This window comes from Mobula birostris, chromosome 12, assembly GCF_030028105.1.
Source record: "Mobula birostris isolate sMobBir1 chromosome 12, sMobBir1.hap1, whole genome shotgun sequence".
Lineage (NCBI taxonomy): Eukaryota > Metazoa > Chordata > Chondrichthyes > Myliobatiformes > Myliobatidae > Mobula > Mobula birostris.
Window position 1 is genome coordinate 13,951,039 of NC_092381.1, and position 18,683 is coordinate 13,969,721.

Below are 18,683 nucleotides of genomic sequence, written 5' to 3' on the forward strand. Positions count from 1 at the left end.
CAAGTTCATCCGTTTTGCTCATGATACTCCTTGCATTAAAATAGATACATCTCAAACCATCTGGCTGAGCCCTTCTTTGTTCTATCATCTGCCTGTCCTTCCTCATAAACTGCCTACAAGCTGTTACTACTTGTGCTCCAACTGCCCCATCCTCTGCCTCTTCACTTTGGTTCCCACCCCCCTGCAAATCCCAATAGCATTAGCAAACCTCCCTCCCCGGATATTGGTTCCCCTCCAGTTCAGGTGCAACCCGTCCCACTTGTACAGGTCACCCCTTCCCCAGAGCAGGTTCCATTGATCCAAGAACTTGAAGCCCTGCTCCCTGCACCATCTCCTCAGCCACTCATTCATCTGCGCTGTCTTCCTGTTCTGACCTTCACTAGCTCGTGGCACTGGGAGTAATCCAGAGATTACCACCTTGGAGGTCCTGCTCCTCAGCCTCCTTCCTAACTCCCTAAACTTACCGCGCAGGACCTCTACCCCTCCTCTGCCTATGTCATTGGTACCAACGTGTACCAGGACCTCTGGCTCCTCCCCTTCAAGAATATTCTGCAACCACTCAGAGACATCCTGGATCCTAGCACCCGGGAGGCAACACACTATCCTGGTGTCTCTTTTGCTGCTACAGAATCTCCTATCTGTCTCCCTAACTATCGAGTCCCCAATGACAGCGGTCCCCAACCGCTGGGCCCCAAAGCATGTGCTACCGGGCCGTGAGGGAACGATATGAGTCAGCTGCACCTTTCCTCATTCCCTGTCACGCACTGTTAAACTTGAACATGGGGTTGCCAATTGTCCCGTATTTGCCGGGACATCCCGTATATTGGGCTAAATTGGTTTGTCCCGTATTTCCCCCGCTAAGATACAGTGTTCCTAGGAAACCTTTCGTGCCGAAATGGCGTGAAGCAAAGAAGCAATTACCATTAATTTATATGGGAAAAATTTTTGAGCATTTCCAGACCCAAAAAATAACCTAACAAATCATACCAAATAACAAATAAAACTGAAAATAAATAATACTAACATATAGTAAAAGCAGGAATGATATGATAAATACACAGCTTATATAAAGTAGAAATAATGTATGTTCAGTATAGTCGGGAAGATGAAGGCAAAACCGATTTGTGGAAGAAAAAAATCGGCACGTACGCGCATGCGCACACAGGTGCCCGCGCAAGGCTTCAGGGCCATGGTAGTCTTTCCTAGGGTAAAGTGTCCCGGGATTTGACTGTTACTTTTGTCCCTTATTTGGGAGTGAGAAAGTTGGCAACCCTAAATGTAAAAGACATGTTGAAGTGAGTTTAACCCTACTTGAACACTGCCCCCCACCCCCCGGGTCAGCCGGTCTGCAAGAATATTGTCGATATTAAACCGGTCCGTGGTGCAAAAAAGGTTGGGGATCCCTGCCCTATGACTATTGCTCCACCTGGCTTCACCCTGCCCTTTTGAGGCTCAGAGCTGACCATAGTGCTGTTGGTCTGGCTGCTGCTGCCTTGCCCAGATAGGTGATCCCTCACAGAAGTATCCAAAGGGATATATCTGTGGCAGAGGGGATTGGCCACAGGGGACCCTGCATTGACTTCCTTCTCTCCTTAGCTCTTTCAGTGTTCGTCCATGTACTCCCCAAATTCTGCACTATAATGTACATTTGTCAATGTACATTTGACAAGTAAAGCTAACTTTTAAAGCCCTTCATAATTTTGAATGCAACTAAACCTGCTCTCGGCCCTCTCTGCTCTAAGAACAATCCCAGTTTCCACAAATTTGTCACATAAACTTGAATCCCTGCTTCCGGAACCACCAAGACCATCCATTTCCTCCGTCCCTCCTCCAAGATCTTCAAGATTCAAGTTTATTTTCACATGAACATCGAAAGATATTGTGAAATGCGTTGTCTGTGTTAACAACCAACACAGCTTAGGATGTGCAGGGGACAGCCTGCAAACGTCGCCATGTATTTCAGTACCAACACAGCATGCCCATAATGCTCAGCAGGACAATCCAAAGCCCAAAACAGAACTAGCACCAAAATAACATCAGGAAGACAAGATCCCCTTCCTCCTCACACGCGTGCACATACACAGTTCTCTAACTCCAAGAAAGTCTATATTTTTCAGAATCCAGCTTCTAGACGACCTGGATTTGGACTCGTACTTGGACGAGGGCACGCAGACGACTACCCCAGTGGAATCACAGGAATTCACAGACCCTGGACTCCAGCCAACAGCTCTTAACTTCCCTACTTCCGATTTGACCCCTGGGCTTCAATCTTCGGCATCAACCACAGGACCCGCCATTCACCAAACTCTAGGCCTCACTGATTTGTGAACCCACGGGGTCATCTTGAGATCTTTGCTAACGAATAGGGCTCCAAAGTGAATGTAGTGCCCCAATTGAGGTCTAACTAGTGGCTTGTAGAGCATGCTTTAAAGGGAGATCATCTCCCGTGTGAGAACAAATGAGTTCAGCTACTGTTACCTGAAAAGCCTGACGCACGCAGTGCACCTTGGCCAGGAAGTCACTGTCGCCCACACATTCCAACAACTCCGTCCTTTAGGAGAAAGCACAGGCCTGAGAAAATATCAACAACCGGACGCTGGACTGTTCATATAGACTGGAATTGGAATTGGCTTATTATTGTCACATGTACCAAGTGAAAAGCTCGTCTTGAATACTGTTCATACAGATCAATTCATTCATCGTCATCGTTATGAGCAATGCCGTTTGACGTGGGCAATCATGGTCTTGACCATGATTGCTCTTGGCAAATTTTTCTCCAGAAGTGGTTTGTCATTGCCTTTGGCTAGCAGTGTCTTTACAAGATGGGTGACCCCAGCTATTATCAATTCTCTTCAGAGATTGTCTGCCTGGCATGAGTGTCACACAACCAGGACTTGTGATATGCACCAGCTGCTCATATGACCATCTACCACCTGCTCGCATGGCTTCACGTGACCCTGATCAGGGGTCTAGGCAGGTGCTACTCCTTGCCCGAGGGTGACCTGCAGAGTAGCAGAGGGAAGGAGCACCTTACACCTCCCTTGACAGAGATGCATCTCCACCCCGCCACCCTGCATTAGGGTACAACAAAGTAAAACAATAACAGAATACAGAATAAGGTGTAACAGCGAAACAGAAAGTGCAGTTCAGGTAGACAGTAAGATGCAAGGTCATAAAGTAGATTGTTAGGTCAAGAGTCCATCTTATATACATAGAGTCCATATGACTAAAGATAAGCTTTCTTGTTTTTATTCGGATACATCTCCCTACTGTGACAGATGTAATAATGGAGAAGCTTCATTAATTCATATGTTTTGAACTTGTCCGTGTCTTGAAAAATATTGGAAGGAAGTTTTTCAAACTTTTTCTTTACTTTTCAAGTCAATTTTAAGCCTAATCCTCTGACGGCCCTATTCGGTATTGTTGCAGGACAAGATATCAAGCTGAAGACATCTGATTTACATAATTTGGCCTTTAGCTCTCTTATAGCTAGGAGGGCGCTTTTGTTTAATTGGAAAGATGTTTCTCCTTCTACTCATGCTTAATGGTTATGCGATGTTATGTCATGCTTAGATTTAGAGAAGATTTGTTGTTCAATTTCTGAATCTCGTCAAGACTTTCAAACATTGTGGGGACCCTTTCTGAATTATTTTCAATACTCTCAATTCACTGTTTAAATTTAGATGTTGGCCATTATTAATTTTTATTATACGAGAAGGTATTTTACCTTTTTTTTCTCCTTAATAAACAGCTTCGGTCTTGGTAGGGGTTAGACTCTTTTTTGTAATAAATTAGTATATTTCAATATAACTTTGACTAACCTTCATGAATACAGAGTAGTGAGACTGTTATTATGAATAGATATAATGTAATTGGTAGTTGTTTTTGACTTTTTATATATACTTTCTTGTACTCTGTATTCTTCTACGTAGAAACTAATAAAAATATTGAAAGAGAAGTCTTATCATACTAGGGAATCATTCAGTAGTCTTATGACAATGGGGTAGAAGCTGTCCTTAAGCCTGATGGTCCACTCTTTCAGGGTTTAGTAGCATTTGCCTGATGAGTGAGGGGAGGAGACCGATTGCCCAGAGTGGGTGGGTGGGGTCTCTGATTATGCTGGCTGCTTTACTAAGACAGTGAGAAGTACAGACAGAGTCCACGGAGGAGAGGCTGGTCAAACATGAGGGCTTATTGGCTCCTGGATGACTCAACAGAACAGAACCCAAGGGAGGGGGTATAAATAGTCACCAATGCATCAGTACCCTTGCATGTGTTTAGCACCAAAGGCCAAAGTCGAATTCCTCCCTCATTACCTACAGGTACCCAACTAACCGCTGCACTGCAGATGCACTTACCTCAGGACGCGGCAGAACACCTTCCCTTCTTCTGCTAGCTGCATTGCTTCTTCGTAAAGAGGCAGGTGACACCACGACCCCAAGCCGTAGGCACTGCCCCGATGGTCCCTGTGTTCTGTTAGCTTTTGAGAACATTGATAGAGAAAAGGGAAACAGTTAGTCTCGCTTCAACATGTCACAGGACAAACCAGAATGAGAAACTTAGATGCTCTTGGCACAATTCAGTTGGTTTTTAGTGTTTTTCTTACTGTGCTGTAAAACACGCCATTAAGGTGGTGTTAGATCTGGAGGTGTATAGAGCAACGAGGGGGCATAGATAGGGTGAATGCACAGCGATATCCCCCCAGAGAAAGGGAACCAAAATCTACAGAGCATGGGTTTAAGATGAGAGGGGTAAGATTTATAAATGATCTGAAGGGCAACTTCATGCAGAACCAAAGTCAAACTTGAAGTAAATTCATCATATACTTCAGGATGTAATAGCCTGGGGGGAGGGGTGGAAGTGGGGATAATTTCCCACTGCCTCTTAAATACTTCCAATGCTGTGCATCCCAAATAGCCTCCAACAACCGTCCAGCTCCTGGCCTTCACGTGTGACTTAGCTACTAAGCTCGGTGGAACAGTTTTTACTGACAGGAGAACGGGCAAAGACGGGTTAGTGGTTAAACTCAACAGTAAGATGGGAAGAATTACACCTTGAAGAAAAACAATAACAGAATACAGAATAAGGTGTAACAGCTACAGAGAAAGTGCAGTTCAGGTAGACAGTAAGATGAAAGGTCATAAAGTAGATTGTTAGGTCAAGAGTCTACCTTATCATACTAGGGAACCATTCAGTAGTCTTACGACAACGGGGTAGAAGTCTGGGCAGCATTGGAGTTACTGTATCAAATAAATCTGGTGTATTTTCTGACTTAAGAAAAAAAAATGACCGGTGGTGTAATCGATGGATAACTAGTAGCCTGTGGACTAATTATTTTATTGTATTTAGTGATACAGCGAGGGGTAGGCCCTTCTGGCCCTCTGAGGCATGCCGCCCCAGCAACCCCCAACAAATCCGATTAACCCTAGCCTAATCTCGGGTCAATTTACAATGGCCAATTAACCTACTTGGTACACCTTCGGACTGTGGGAGGAAACCAGAGCACCCGGAGAAAACCGACGCATAATCCAAGAGTACAAATCCACAGAGGCAGGTTACGAATCCCAAGAAAAAACAGAATCTGTTTAATTGTTACAAATTTCCAAATTATTCAATCATATCATTGAGCAACACAGCACTGATGCAGGCTCTACGGCCCAATGAGTCCATACTGACCACTGTGTCCATTAAATTTTACCCCTCCCATTCTAAACCTGTGCCCCTTGTACTGGACAACCTATCCTGGAAAAAAAAACTGTTACCATCCACATTATTAAAGTTCAAAGTAAACTTATTATCAAAGTACAGATACATCACAATATACAACCCTGAGATTCATTTTCTTGTGGGCATACTCAATAAATCTAATAACCATAATAGACCACACCAACAAACAGGGCATTCAACCAGTGTGCAAAAGACAACAGACTGTGCAAATACAAATAGAAAGAAAAATAATAATAACAATAATAATAATAATAATACAGGCTATGCCCATACCTCAGGTTTTACCAGCTTGAGCTGAGAAAAAAAATGTAAAAAATAATAATAAACAAACAAATAAATAACACAAGCATGAGATGAAGAGCCCTTGAAAATAAGTCTGTACAATTCAGTGATGGGACGAGTGAAGCTAAGTGAAGTTATCCCCTCTAGTTCACGAGCCTGATGGTTGAGGGGTAGTAACTGTTCCGGAAGCTGGTGGTGTGGGACCTTCTTCCTGACGGCAGCAGTGAGGAGGGAGTATGGCCTGGATGGCGGGGGTCGCTGATGTTGGATGCTGCTTTCCTGCAACAGTGCTCCTTGTAGGTGTGCTCAAAGGTGGGGATGGCTTTACCCAAGAGGGACTGGACAGTATCCACTACTTGTAGAATATTCCGTTCAAGAGCATGGGTGTTTCGATTCTAGGCAGTGATGCAGCCAGTCGATATATTCTCCACCACACATCTATAGAAGTTTATGTAAGTTTCAGATGTCATGCTGAGTCTCTGCAAACTTCTAAGGAAGTAGAGTTGCTGTTGTGCTACCTTTATAATTGCACTTGTATGCTGGGCCCAGAACAAGTCCTCTGAAATGATAACACCTTATCTATGCCTCTCATCATTTTAACCACCTTGGTAAGGTCAGCTCTCATTCTTCTACATAAAAATGTAAACTGGTCAACCACTCTAATTCAGACCTTCTCATCCTGGTAATATCCTTCCTTCCTGGAGATGTCCTTCAGCATGAAACATATGAGGCTCTGAGCCTGTATTTGCTGGAGTTTATGAGGGGGGATCTCATTGAAGCCTACTGAATGTTGAAAGGCCTGGATAGAGTGGATGTGGAGAGAATGTTTCCTATAGTGGGTGAGTCTAGGACCAGAGGGCACAGCCTCAGAATAGAAGGATGCCCCTTTAGAACAGAGATAAGGGGAAACCTCATTAGCCAGAGGGAGGTGAATCTGTGCAATTGATTGCTACAGACTGTGTGATGGAACGGCAGAGCAGAGCTGATGGGCCAAATGGCCAAGTTCTGCTCTTATGTCTCATGGTCTGATGGCTTTACGGAACACCCTAACTGGAATGGCGTCTGGGGCTCCTTCAAATAAGTGGGTTCTCACTGCTGAAGCTGAAACAGAAAATGCTACAAAAGTCCTAAGCAGTTCAGGCAGTGTCAACGGGGAGCAAAGCAGTTGGTGTTTCAGGTCAAGATCCTTACCAGTCTGGAAAACTGAGAACATATATAGGAATACAGCACAGTAATGTCCCTGCAGCCTACTCCAAGATCAATCTAACCCTTTTCTCCAACATAGCCCTCCATTTTCCTTTCATCCATGTGCTTAAGAGTTTCCTAAATGTCCTACCACCACTCCTGGCAGCAGGTTTCACTCTCTGTGTGAAACACCAGCCTCTAACATCCCTCCCTATACTTTCCTCCCAACACCTTAAAGTTATACCCCATTTTATTAGCCATCTCCATCCTTGGAAATAGTCTCCAGCTGTCTGCACTATCTATGCCTCTGGTTGTCCAATGATGCAGCCCAACATCAGGAAGACAAAGGAGATGGTGATGGACTTCAGAAAGACCAGGCCTGCACTGCTCCGTTACTATTGATGGTGAGGTCCTACAAGTACCCGGGAGTGCACCTGGATGACAGAATTGAGTGGAGCACCAACACAGAGGCTGTGTACGAGAAGGGCCAGAGTCGCCTCTACTTCCTGAGGAGACTGAGGTCCTTTGGAATATGCAGGTCTCTCCTTCACATGTTCTACCAGTCTGTTGTTGCCAGCACAATCTTCTCTGCGGTGGTGTGCTGGGCCAATAGCATCAACACGAGTGATGCCAACAGGCATGATAAATTGACTAGAAAGGCTGGCACTGTTATAGGAATCAAACTGGACACACTGGAGGCTGTGATAGAACAAAGGACCCTACAGACAATCCAAGCAACTCTGGACAATGCTTCTCACAACCTGTATGCCAGCCTGGCTGAACAGAGGAAGTGAAACAACTGCGCTGCTCCAAAGAGCACTACATGAGGTCATTCCTGCCCTCGGTCATTAGGCTCTATAATGAGTCAACCTGTAGCCAGGGAAGGGATGACTTACTGTTAAACTGTTTAAGGTAACTTTTTATTTTGTTCTTTCTTACTTCCCTTCTAAAATGCGTATATCTGTGCACTCATAGTACTACTGTGACATCGTAATTTCCTTTGGGATAAATAAAGTATCTCTCCATCTTGCATTCCTCTATCAAGATGGCTCTCATCCTCCTCCTCTTCCAAAGAGAAAAGCCCTAGCTCGCTCAACCTCTCCTCATAAGACATGCTCTCTAATCCAGACAGCACCCTGGTAAATCTCCTCTGCACCCTCTCTAAAGCTCCCACATCCCTCCTATAATAAGGTGACAAGAAGTGAACACAATACTCCAAGTATGACATAAGCAGAGTTTTATAGAGCTGCAACATTACCACATATCCCTTGAACTCAGTGCCCTGACTAATGAAGTCCAACATACCACACACCTTTTTAACAACCGTATCAACTTGCGCTGCAACTTTACGGGATCTATGGACATGAACGTCAAAATCCCTCTGCTCCTCCACACTGTTAGGTATCCTGCTTTTAATGATGTACTCTGCCTGAACAAGCTGAAGAAGTATCGGAATTTGATTAGAATAAAATGTGAATCATCATGAAGAATCTTGGCCGACTATCACTTCCCAGCTTCAAAATGGACATCTCCCAGTGGCCACACATTTTAATTCCACGTCCCATTCCCATTCTGATATGTCAATCCATGGCCTCCTCTACTGTCAAGATGAAGCCACACTCAGGTTGGAGGAACAACACCTTAGGCTCCATCCTGATAGCATGAACATTGACTTCTCTAACTTCCGTTAATGCCCCTCCTCCCCTTCTTACCCCATCCCTTATTTATTATTTTCCCCCTTCTTCTCTCTCTCTGTCCCTCTCACAATAACTCTCCTCCCCCTTTCTTTCTCCCCAGGCCTCCCGTCCCATGATCCGCTCCCTTCTCCAGCCTCATATCCCTTTTGCTAATCAACTTTCCAGCTCTTGGCTCCATCCCTCCCCCTCCTGTCTTCTATCATTTTGGATCTCCTCTCCCCCCCCCCCACTTTCAAATCTCTTACTATCTCTTCTTTCAGTTAGCCCTGACGAGGGGTCTCGGCCCGAAACATCGACTGTACTTCTTCCTATAGATGCTGCCTGGCCTGCTGCGTTCCACCAGCATTTTGTGTGTGTTGCTTGAATTTCCAGCATCTGCAGATTTCCTCGTGTTTGCATCTTCAAAAGGCAATGCCTCAAAGAGGAGGCATCCATCATTAAGGACGCCCCCCCCCCCCACCTAGGATGTGCCTTCTTCTCATTACTACAGTTGGGGAGAAGGGTCAGGAGCCTGAAGAGACATGGTCAACATATTAGGAACAGCTTGTTCCTCTCTGTCAAGAGATTTCAAAGTTCAAAGTAAATTTATTATCAAAGTACTTAAATGTCATGATATCCAACGCAGAGTTTTGTTTTCATGTGGGCAGGCTCAGTTCTAAGAAACATAATAGAAGAGATGAAACACCACACCCAAAAGGACGAACAAATAATCAGTGTGCAAAAGACAACAAACTGTCCATATAAAAAATAAATAATAATAAATAAGCTATAAATATCAAGAACATGAGATGAAGAGTCCTTGAAAGTGAGTTCATTGGTGAGGGAATAGTTGAGTGATGAGGCAAGTGAGGTTATCTCCTGATGGTTCAGAACTAGTAACTGTTTCTGAACCTGGTGGTGCGGGTCCTAAGCCTCCTGTACCACCTTCCTGAGGGCAGCAGCAATAAGAGAGTATGGCCTGAGTGGTGGGGGTCCTTGATGATAGATGCTGCTTTCCTGCGACAGTGTTTGTGTAGATGAGCTCAATGGTGAACAGACCTCATTCCCAGTCTTCCCCTTCTCACCTGGATCCACCTATCACCTACCATCCCTGCCCCCACAACTTTTCATACGGGCCACCTCCCTTTCTTTCCAGTCCCGATGAGGGGTCTCGACTCAAAACAGTGCCTGCCCATTTCCCTCCATAGTTGCTGCCCAAGTCACTGAGTTTCTCCAGCATATTTTGTGTTGCTACAGATTTTCAGCACCTGTAGTCTCTTGTCCACCATTTTGTTCACCATGTCAGTCCAATGAGAGAACTATCCTATTAGTCCCAACACCTTGCTTTTATTCCCAGTTTTTTTCTTTATTCTTTTTCCTTAATTCTTCATCTGCCTTCTTTTCAATCAGGGTTTCCCAATCTTTTTTATACCATAGAGCCTTAACATTAAACGGAGTCCGTGGACCCTAGGCTACAAACCCCTGCTTTAGATTGAAATATTTGCTTTATTTGTTACACGTAACAAATGGGGAACTGACAGGAGATTCTGTGGGTGTGAACGGGACACCCAGATGGTATGTTGCCTCCCAGGAGCCACGGTCAGGGATGTCTCACAGAGCGTCCACAACATTCTGGAGAGGGAGGGGAGAGCAGCCAGATGTCTTGGGTACATATTGGTACCAATTACATAGGAAGGAAAAGAAATGAGGTCCTGAAAAGAGAATTTAGAGAGCTAGGTAGAAAGCTGAGAAGCAGGACCTCCAGGGCAGTAATTTCTGGATTGCTGCCTGTGCCACGCGCCAGTGAGGGTAGAAACAAGATGATTTGGCAGATAAATGCATGGCTGAGAAGCTGGTGCAGAGGTCAGGGCTTCAGATTCTTGGAACATTGGGATCTCTTCTGGGGGAGGTATGACCTGTTCAAAAGTGATGGGTTGCACCTGAAACTGAGGGGGACCTATATTCTTGCAGGCAGGTTTGTTAGTGCTGTTGGGGAGGGCTTACACTAATTTGGTGGGGGGGTGTGGGAACTGGAGTGAAGGAACTCAGGATAGGATGGATGGTAAAAAAGTAAAGATTAGCGTGCAGTCAGATTGTCAGGAACGGCAGGCAGGTTATGCAGCCAACAGGCTGAGTATGAAGTCATTAGGGATGCAGAGTCAGAAAGGATAGCGAAAACAGTACTCAAGGCGTTGTATCTAAACGTGCGTAGTATAAGAAATAAGGTGGATGATCTTGTTGCAATATTACAGATTGCCAGGTATGATGTGGCCATCACTGAATCGTAGCTGAAGGATGGTTGTAATTGGGAGCTGAATGTCCAAAGTTACCGTTATATCAGAGGGATAAGAAGGTAGGCAGAGGGGGTGGCGTGACTCTACTGGCAAAGAATGGCATCAAATCAGTAGAAAGATGTGACATAGTATCAGAAGATGTTGAATCTTTGTGGGTTGAGTTAAGAAACTGCAAGGGGAAAAGGACGTTGATGGCAGTTATACACAGGCCTCCCAACAGTGGCTGGTTACAACAGGAAATAGAAAAGGCTAATTAAAAGGGCAATGTTATGGTATGGGAGATTTTAACATGAAGGTCAGAAAACCAGGTTGGTAATGGATATAAGTGTATACCTCAGATAAATATTATGTGGAGATTTGTCACAAATATGATTATATGATATATATGTACAGTATCTGAAATAATCTTATGGAAATGTTTGTTTGATGATGAAATTCAATAAAAAATAAATTCCAAAAAAAATCAAGAGAGTGTTGAATGCCTAAGAGATAGCTTTTTAGAGCAGTTTGTCATTGAGCCTACTAGGGGATCAGCTATACTGGATTGGGTGTTATGAAATGAACTGGAGGCGATAAGGGAGCTTGAGGTAAAAGAACCCTTAGGGGCCAGTGATTCAGTTCAACTTGAAATTTGATACAGAGACAGTAAAGTCCGATGAGGCAGTATTCCAGTGGAGTAAGGGAAATTACAGTGGTATGAGAGAGGAGTTGGCCAAAGTAAATTGGAAGGAGCTGCTGGCAGGGATGTCAGCAGAGCAGCAATGGTGTGCATTTCTGGGAAAAATGAGGAAGATGCAGGAAACATGTATTCCAAAAATGAAGAAATACTCAAATGGTGAAATAGTACAACCATGGCTAACAAGGGAAGTCAAAGCTATTGTAAAAGCAAAAGAGAGGGCATACAACAAAGCAAAAATTAGTGGGAAGATAGAGGATTGGGAAGTTTTTAAAAACCTACAGAGAGCAACTGAAAAAAATTAGAAGGAAAAAGATGAAATATGAAAGCAAGCTAGCATATAATATCAAAGTGGATAGCAAAAGTTTTTTTAAGTATGTCAAAAATAAAAGAGAAATGAGAGTGGATATAGGACCACTAGAAAATGAGGCAGGAGAAATAATAATGGGGGACAAGGAGATGGCTGATGAACTAAACGAGTATTTTGCATCAGTCTTCACTGTGGGGGATACTAGCAGTATGCCTGATGTTGTAGTGTGTGAAGGAAGAGAAGTGGGTGCAGTTAATATTACAAGAGAGAAAGTGCTCAAAAAGCTGAAAGACCTAAAGGTGCATAAGTCACCCGGACCAGAGGAACTGCACCCTAGGGTTCTGAAAAAGGTAACATTAGAGATTGTGGTGGCATTAAAAATGATCTCTCAAAAATCATTGGACTCTGGCATGGTGCCAGTGGACTGGAAAATTGCAAATGTAACTCCACTCTTTAAGAAAGGAGGAAGGCAGCAGAAAGGAAATTATAGACGGATTAGCCTAACCTCAATGGTTGGGAAGACGTTAGAGTCAATTGTTAAGGATGAGGTGATGGAGTACTTGGTGACACAGGACAAGATAGTACAAAGTCAACATGGTTTCCTTCAGGGAAAATCCTGTCTGATGAACCTGTTGGGAGTTCTTTGAAGAGATTACAAGTAGAATGGATAAAGGGGATGCAGTAGACGTTGTATATTTGGATTTTCAGAAGGCCTTTGACAAGGTGCCACACATGAGGCTGCTTACGAAGTTAAGAGCCCATAGTATTACAGGAAAGTTACTGGCATGGTTAGAGTATTGGCTGATTGGTACGAGGCAGCCAGTGGGACTAGAAGGATCCTTTTCTGGTTGGCTGCCAGTGACTAGTGGTATTCCACAGGGGTTGATGCTGGGACCACATCTTTTATGCTGTATATAAATGATTTTGATGATGGAATAGATGACTCTGTTGTAAAGTTTGCAGATGATACGAAGATTGGTGGAGGGGCAGGTAGTGTTGAGGAAACAGGTGAAGATGCAGAAGGACTTAGGCAGATTAGGAGAATGGGCAAGAAAGTGGCAAATGAAATATAATGTTAGAAAATGCATGGTCATACACTTTAGTAGTAGAAATAAATGTGCAGACTATTTTCTAAATGGGGGAGAAAATTCAGGAATCTGAGATGCAGAGAGACTTGGGAGTCCTTGTGCAGAACACCCTGAATGTTAACTTGCAGGTTGAGTCGGTGGTGAGGAAGGCAAATGCCATGTTCGCATTCATTTCAAGAGGTCTAGAATACAAGAGCAAGGATGTGATGCTGAGGCTTTATAAGGCACTGGTGAGGCTTCACCTAGAGTATTGTGAACAGTTTTGGGCCCCTCATCTTAGAAAAGATGTGCTGGCATTGGAGAGGGTCCAGAGGACGTTCACAAGGATGATTCCAGGAATGAAAGGGTTATCATAAGAGGAATATTTGATAGCTTTGGGTCTGTACTCGCTGGAATTCAGAAGGATGAGAGGGTATCTCATTGAAACCTTTCGAATGTTGAAAGGTCTAGACAGTGTAGATGTGGAAAGGATGTTTCCCATGGCAGGAGAGTCTAGGACAAGAGGGCACTGCCTCAGGATAGAGGAGCACCTACAGATGCAGAGAAATGTCTTTAGCCGAAAGGTGGTGAATTTGTGGAATTTATTGTCATGTATAGCTGTGGAGGCCAGGTCGTTGGGTGTATTTAAGGCAGAGATTGACAAGTTCTTGATCGGACATGGCATCAAAGGGTACGGGGAGAAGGCTGGGAACTGGGGTTGAGAAGGAGATAGAAGAAAAGGAACACCCATGATTGAAAGGCGGAGCAGACTCAATGGGCCAGATGGCCTAATTCTGTTCCTATGCCTTATGGTCTTAAGGAAATATCAAAACATACAATAAAACAAGCCACCTGCTTTAAATCAAATATCCAGCAAGGATTTTGCTGGTGGCAGCCCGCAAGTGTCACCACACTTCTGCGCCAACGTAGCATGCCTACAACTCACTAATGCCAACCGTACGTCTCTGGAATAAGAGGGGAAGGTGGAGCACTCGGAGGAACCCACCCAGTCATGGGGGAGAACGTACACACGGTGCCGGGAGTTGAACCCCGATCTAGCAGCAAGCATCGCCATGCTTCTAATACTAACACAGCACTCAGAGAGGAAAAAGATTATCAAATGTTTCCATCTTTCAGGCAACACATTCCACACTCCATCAACAATGGAAACATTCATGAGTCTGCTTTGCTGAGATAGATTGCCTTGGCCTTTTATTACAATAGATTTATTTGCCTGCAGTAATAACAGGCACTGTGCTGAAAGTTCTGTCTGAGGCTCTGACTAACTGGTGTAAACGCCAGCTCGCTGATTTGAGCTCCAAGTCATGATTCCTCAACTCCACGACCTCGGTCTAAAAGTTGTTGTACTTGATGTAGAGCTTCTTGCAAGAAGCAAGACTGATGATTTGTAAAATGTGGGAGATGGGAAAAGAAGTAGGGTCACAAAGACATCATTTTCCCCAAACAGCTGTGAGCATGTGTGAGGCTTTTTATTAAAACACTGCCTCTCCTTACCAGCAGTATTCAGACTCCCGGAACTCAAAGTCTGAGAATGACAGCTGGAATGTGTTGGCTAGCGAGTCTGACCTCTTTCCTTCATCATCTCTAGACCCAATTCCTGAACCATGGCGTGATAAGATAAAGTATGTAGCATTTACAATGGTGATACAGTCAATCAGGTCCTGGTTGCATCGCCGTCTGGTACAGAGGGGCCACTGCACAGAATCGGAAAAAGCTGCAGAGAGTTGAAAACTCAGCCAGTCCCATCAGGGACATCAGCTCCCCAGCATGGAGGACACCTTCAAAAGGTGATGCCTCAAAATGGCGACATCCATCGACAAAATTCTGACCAGCTGCATCACCATCTGGTGTGAGAATTGCAATGTGCCTGATCACAAGCCCCTGCAGAGGACAGTGAGGAGTGCTGAAAACGTCATGGGGGTCTCTCTCCTAACCAGCCTGCATGTCTATCGGATGTGCTGCACATGCAGTGCCTCTAGGACTGTCAAAGACCCCTCCTATCCTTCCCACGATCACTCTGACCTCCTACTGTCTGGCAGGAGGTACCACAGTCCAAGAACCAGAACTATCAGGCTGGGTAACAGCTTCTTCCACCAGGCTGTTAGACTTCTCAACACTCTGCGGCTACGCAGCACACATGTACACCCTGTCAAAATGCCCCGATACCTCCACTCCTCCCCCCCCACCTCACAGACACTCTCATCCTGCACTGGTACTTTTCATCTTTTATTTCACATATTTATACGACTGCTTGTTTTATTATAATAGTGTCAGTAACATTATCCTGTCTTACACAAACATGGTCCTCACACTTTATGTCAGCCTGTTGATCTTTAGGCCATGTCACTCAGAGACTTGTGCTAATATTATTTTGTGACTGCACGTGTTAGATTGTAATTATATGCAATGCGTGTGACATGTACTGTGCGCTTTACACTTTGGCGCCAGAAGAAGACGTATACATGTGTAAGGTTGAATGACCGTAAACCTGAAGGACATGCTCACTTCTCATTGTTACCATCAAGGAGGTGGTACAGGAGCCTGAAGACACACGGTGTTTTAGGAACAACTTCTTCCTCTCCACCATCAGAGCCCTGAACAGACAACAAACCCGTGAACATTGCCTGCTTTTTCTCTTTTCGCACTACCTGTTTAATGTTTTTCTATATATTTCTGATTGTAATTTATATTTTGTGTATTGCATTGCACTGCAGCCACAAAACAACAAATTTCACAACATCTGTCAGAAATAATAAACTTTATTCTGATCTGATTCATTACAGATAGACCACTGTGTGCTTTGAGATTTGTGGATGGCTGGTTGAGTGAAAGAATCGTTGATATTCTGCTGCCTGACTTGCCAAGTTCCTCCAGCTCTGTGTCTCTCCCTCTTCCTCTGCCCACCCCCCCCCCCACCTCTCTGTCTGTGTGTCTGTGTGTGTTGCTCAAAGTATCCAGAATCTAATCTGTCCAGGTCAGGGGTCCCCAACTCTTTATTTATGCCATGGACCAGTACAATTAAGCAAGGGGTCTGGTCTAGATGTACCGTTTGTAGATCCAAGGGTTATCCCTCTTGCAGTTACAGGGATGGGTGCCTGAAGAGGAGTGGGATGAGTGGACCAGAGAGTCATAGAGTGATCCCAGTGGAAAGAATGTGGTCAGAGGTGGGATTGATTGTTTGAAATAGTGCCATCCTGACAGGGTTTAAGCAGGTTGGGACCTTTTTCATTGGGGCGTTGATGAATGAGGGGTTGTACGGCAACACAACCAAGGGCATCATCCTTCAGTCAGGTCATGAAACTACCTCTCACTTCTTTTACGACTTTTTCATTCAAATGCAGTTCTGCTACTGTTGGAGCCTGTGATCTACAGTTTGGTGGTGTGTTTTCGGGCCGATTGAGCAATCTGGCGCTCTGCTGAATCCAAGGGATTTCAGTGGCGTTTCGAGTGAAGTGTGCGGCTTCGAGGCCAGGAAGCCTGGAGATGGCGAGAGCCCATGATCAACTCCGTTTCCCGTTGATCTCGCCCATTAAAGCACCAAGGAAGGTTGAAATCAGAGGCAAGAGCGGAAGATGAACAGGCGTTCGCCACCGTCTACCAGCCTCTTGCTCGCTGCCACTAGAGGAAGGTGTCTGCATGTGACGGTCCCTCTCTCCCTTTCACTCACTGTTTCTGGAAGAAGGTCCTTGCGTTCAAATGGTCTCTCTCCCCCTCAGTGCTGTCAGAGGATGGTGCCAGAGTCCAGGGTCTTGGACAAGGTTTAATCGATGCGGTTTGTGGATTGGACTCTGTAGTTCACGTTATGAGGTGTTTCTGGTTTCTGGTTGCTCCTTTCTCGTTGCTATTTTATCTGATTTTGATCAGGACAGCCTGAAGATAACGAATGACACACCACTGGCCTGAGCTGAACTGACTCTTTCGATTGTGCATTTTCTATTCAGTATTTTTCACTTGTGTTTTTTTTTGCTATTTACGCAATTTGCTGTTTTGCATGTTTGGTGGGGGCGGGGGTGTTGATGTTTCTCTTTGAACGCGTTCCATGGTTTGTTTTGTGACTGTCTGTAGGAAGACAAATCTCAGGGTTGTATTCTGCAAACATATTTTGATAATAAATATAAATATACTTTGAACCTTCGAATCATATAGAAGTGTATAAATCACAAATGGGGCACACATATTGGGAATGCAGGCAGCCATGTTCGCTGGGTTCAGATCCAAAGTTACTTATCACATGTTCACGGAAACACGCAGTGAACTGTATCATGTGCGTTGACAATCAACACACCCAAGGATGTGCTGGGAGAAGCCCTCAAGTGTCACCACACATTTGGTGCCAACAAAGCATGCCCACCATGGTCAGTAGGCCAACACAAGCAAATTGAGAACCAGAGATCATAGTTTTAAGGTGACAGGGGAGACAGGGGCAACTTCTTCACCGAGAGAGTGGTCCGTATCTGGAATCAGCTGCCAGAGTGTGTGGTTGGGGCAGGTATGGTAAGAACATTTAACATTTTTTGTTAAGGTACTCGGATAGGAAAGGTTTAAAGGAGGGGTTCCCAACCTTTTTTATGCCGCGGACCTGAACCATTAACCGAGGGGTCTGCAGACACCAGGTTGGAAACTCCTGGTTTAGAGCGATACGAGCCAATACAGACAAATGGGCCTCATTTAGATGAGAACCTTGGTCGGCAAGAGCTAGTTGGGCTGAAGGGCCTGTTTGCGTGCTATAGGACTCCGACATTGAGGAAGAACCAAAATCAGGTTTATTATCGCTGACGTAGGTCGTGAAATTTGCTGTTTTGCCAAAGCAGCAAGTACACTGCAATACATAAAAGTATAAATTACAATAAGAAATAGAATTGTAAAGATGAAATTATATATGTAGTACAAAAAGAAAGCAAAAATAGCGAGGCAGTGTTCATAGATTCAGAAATCTGGTATCAGAAGCTGTTCCTAAAACTTTTGCGTATGTGCCTTCAGGCTCCTATACTTCCTCCTTAAAGGTAGCAGGAAGAAGAGGGCATGTCCTGGGTGTTGGGGTACTTAATGATGGATGCAGCCTTTCTGAGGCATCGACTTTTGAAGGCGTCCTCAATGCTGCAGAGGCAAGTGCTCTTGATTCAGCTGGCTGAGTTTGCAACCCTCTGCAGCTTTTTCCAATCCTGTGCAATGCCCCTGCATAGCAGACAGTAATGCACCAGTTGAATGCTCTCCACAGTACATCAGCAGAAATTTGCCAGAAGGGCTTGTTTAATCTTTCATTGGAAAGGCAACATCTTTTGATAATGGAGGAAAGCCCCTCCTCCATCACTCCATCAGTCTAAATTTTCTTCTCAAGTGGGACTTGACCCTGTGACCTCCTGGAAGACTAGAACACTACCCAGAAGCTCGCGGTTAACAGGAGTGAGCAGGACTGCACGCTGCACCCTCTGTGTTCCTGCCCTG

The 18,683-nt window shown here is 44.7% G+C and overlaps 1 protein-coding gene across 5 annotated transcripts in view; it reads right to left on the reverse strand.

Moving 5' to 3' along the window:
* miga1 (mitoguardin 1) overlaps nt 1–18,683 on the reverse strand; it is a 138,292-nt gene that overhangs the window by 45,439 nt on the left and 74,170 nt on the right. For all 5 annotated transcript variants that reach the window (XM_072273333.1, XM_072273332.1, XM_072273336.1 and 2 more), the window contains exons 9-10: nt 4,359–4,480; nt 2,479–2,551 (exon numbers count right to left, since the gene is read on the reverse strand). In XM_072273333.1, coding sequence (XP_072129434.1) covers nt 2,479–2,551; nt 4,359–4,480 — 195 coding nt within the window. The remainder of the gene's footprint in view (nt 1–2,478; nt 2,552–4,358; nt 4,481–18,683) is intronic.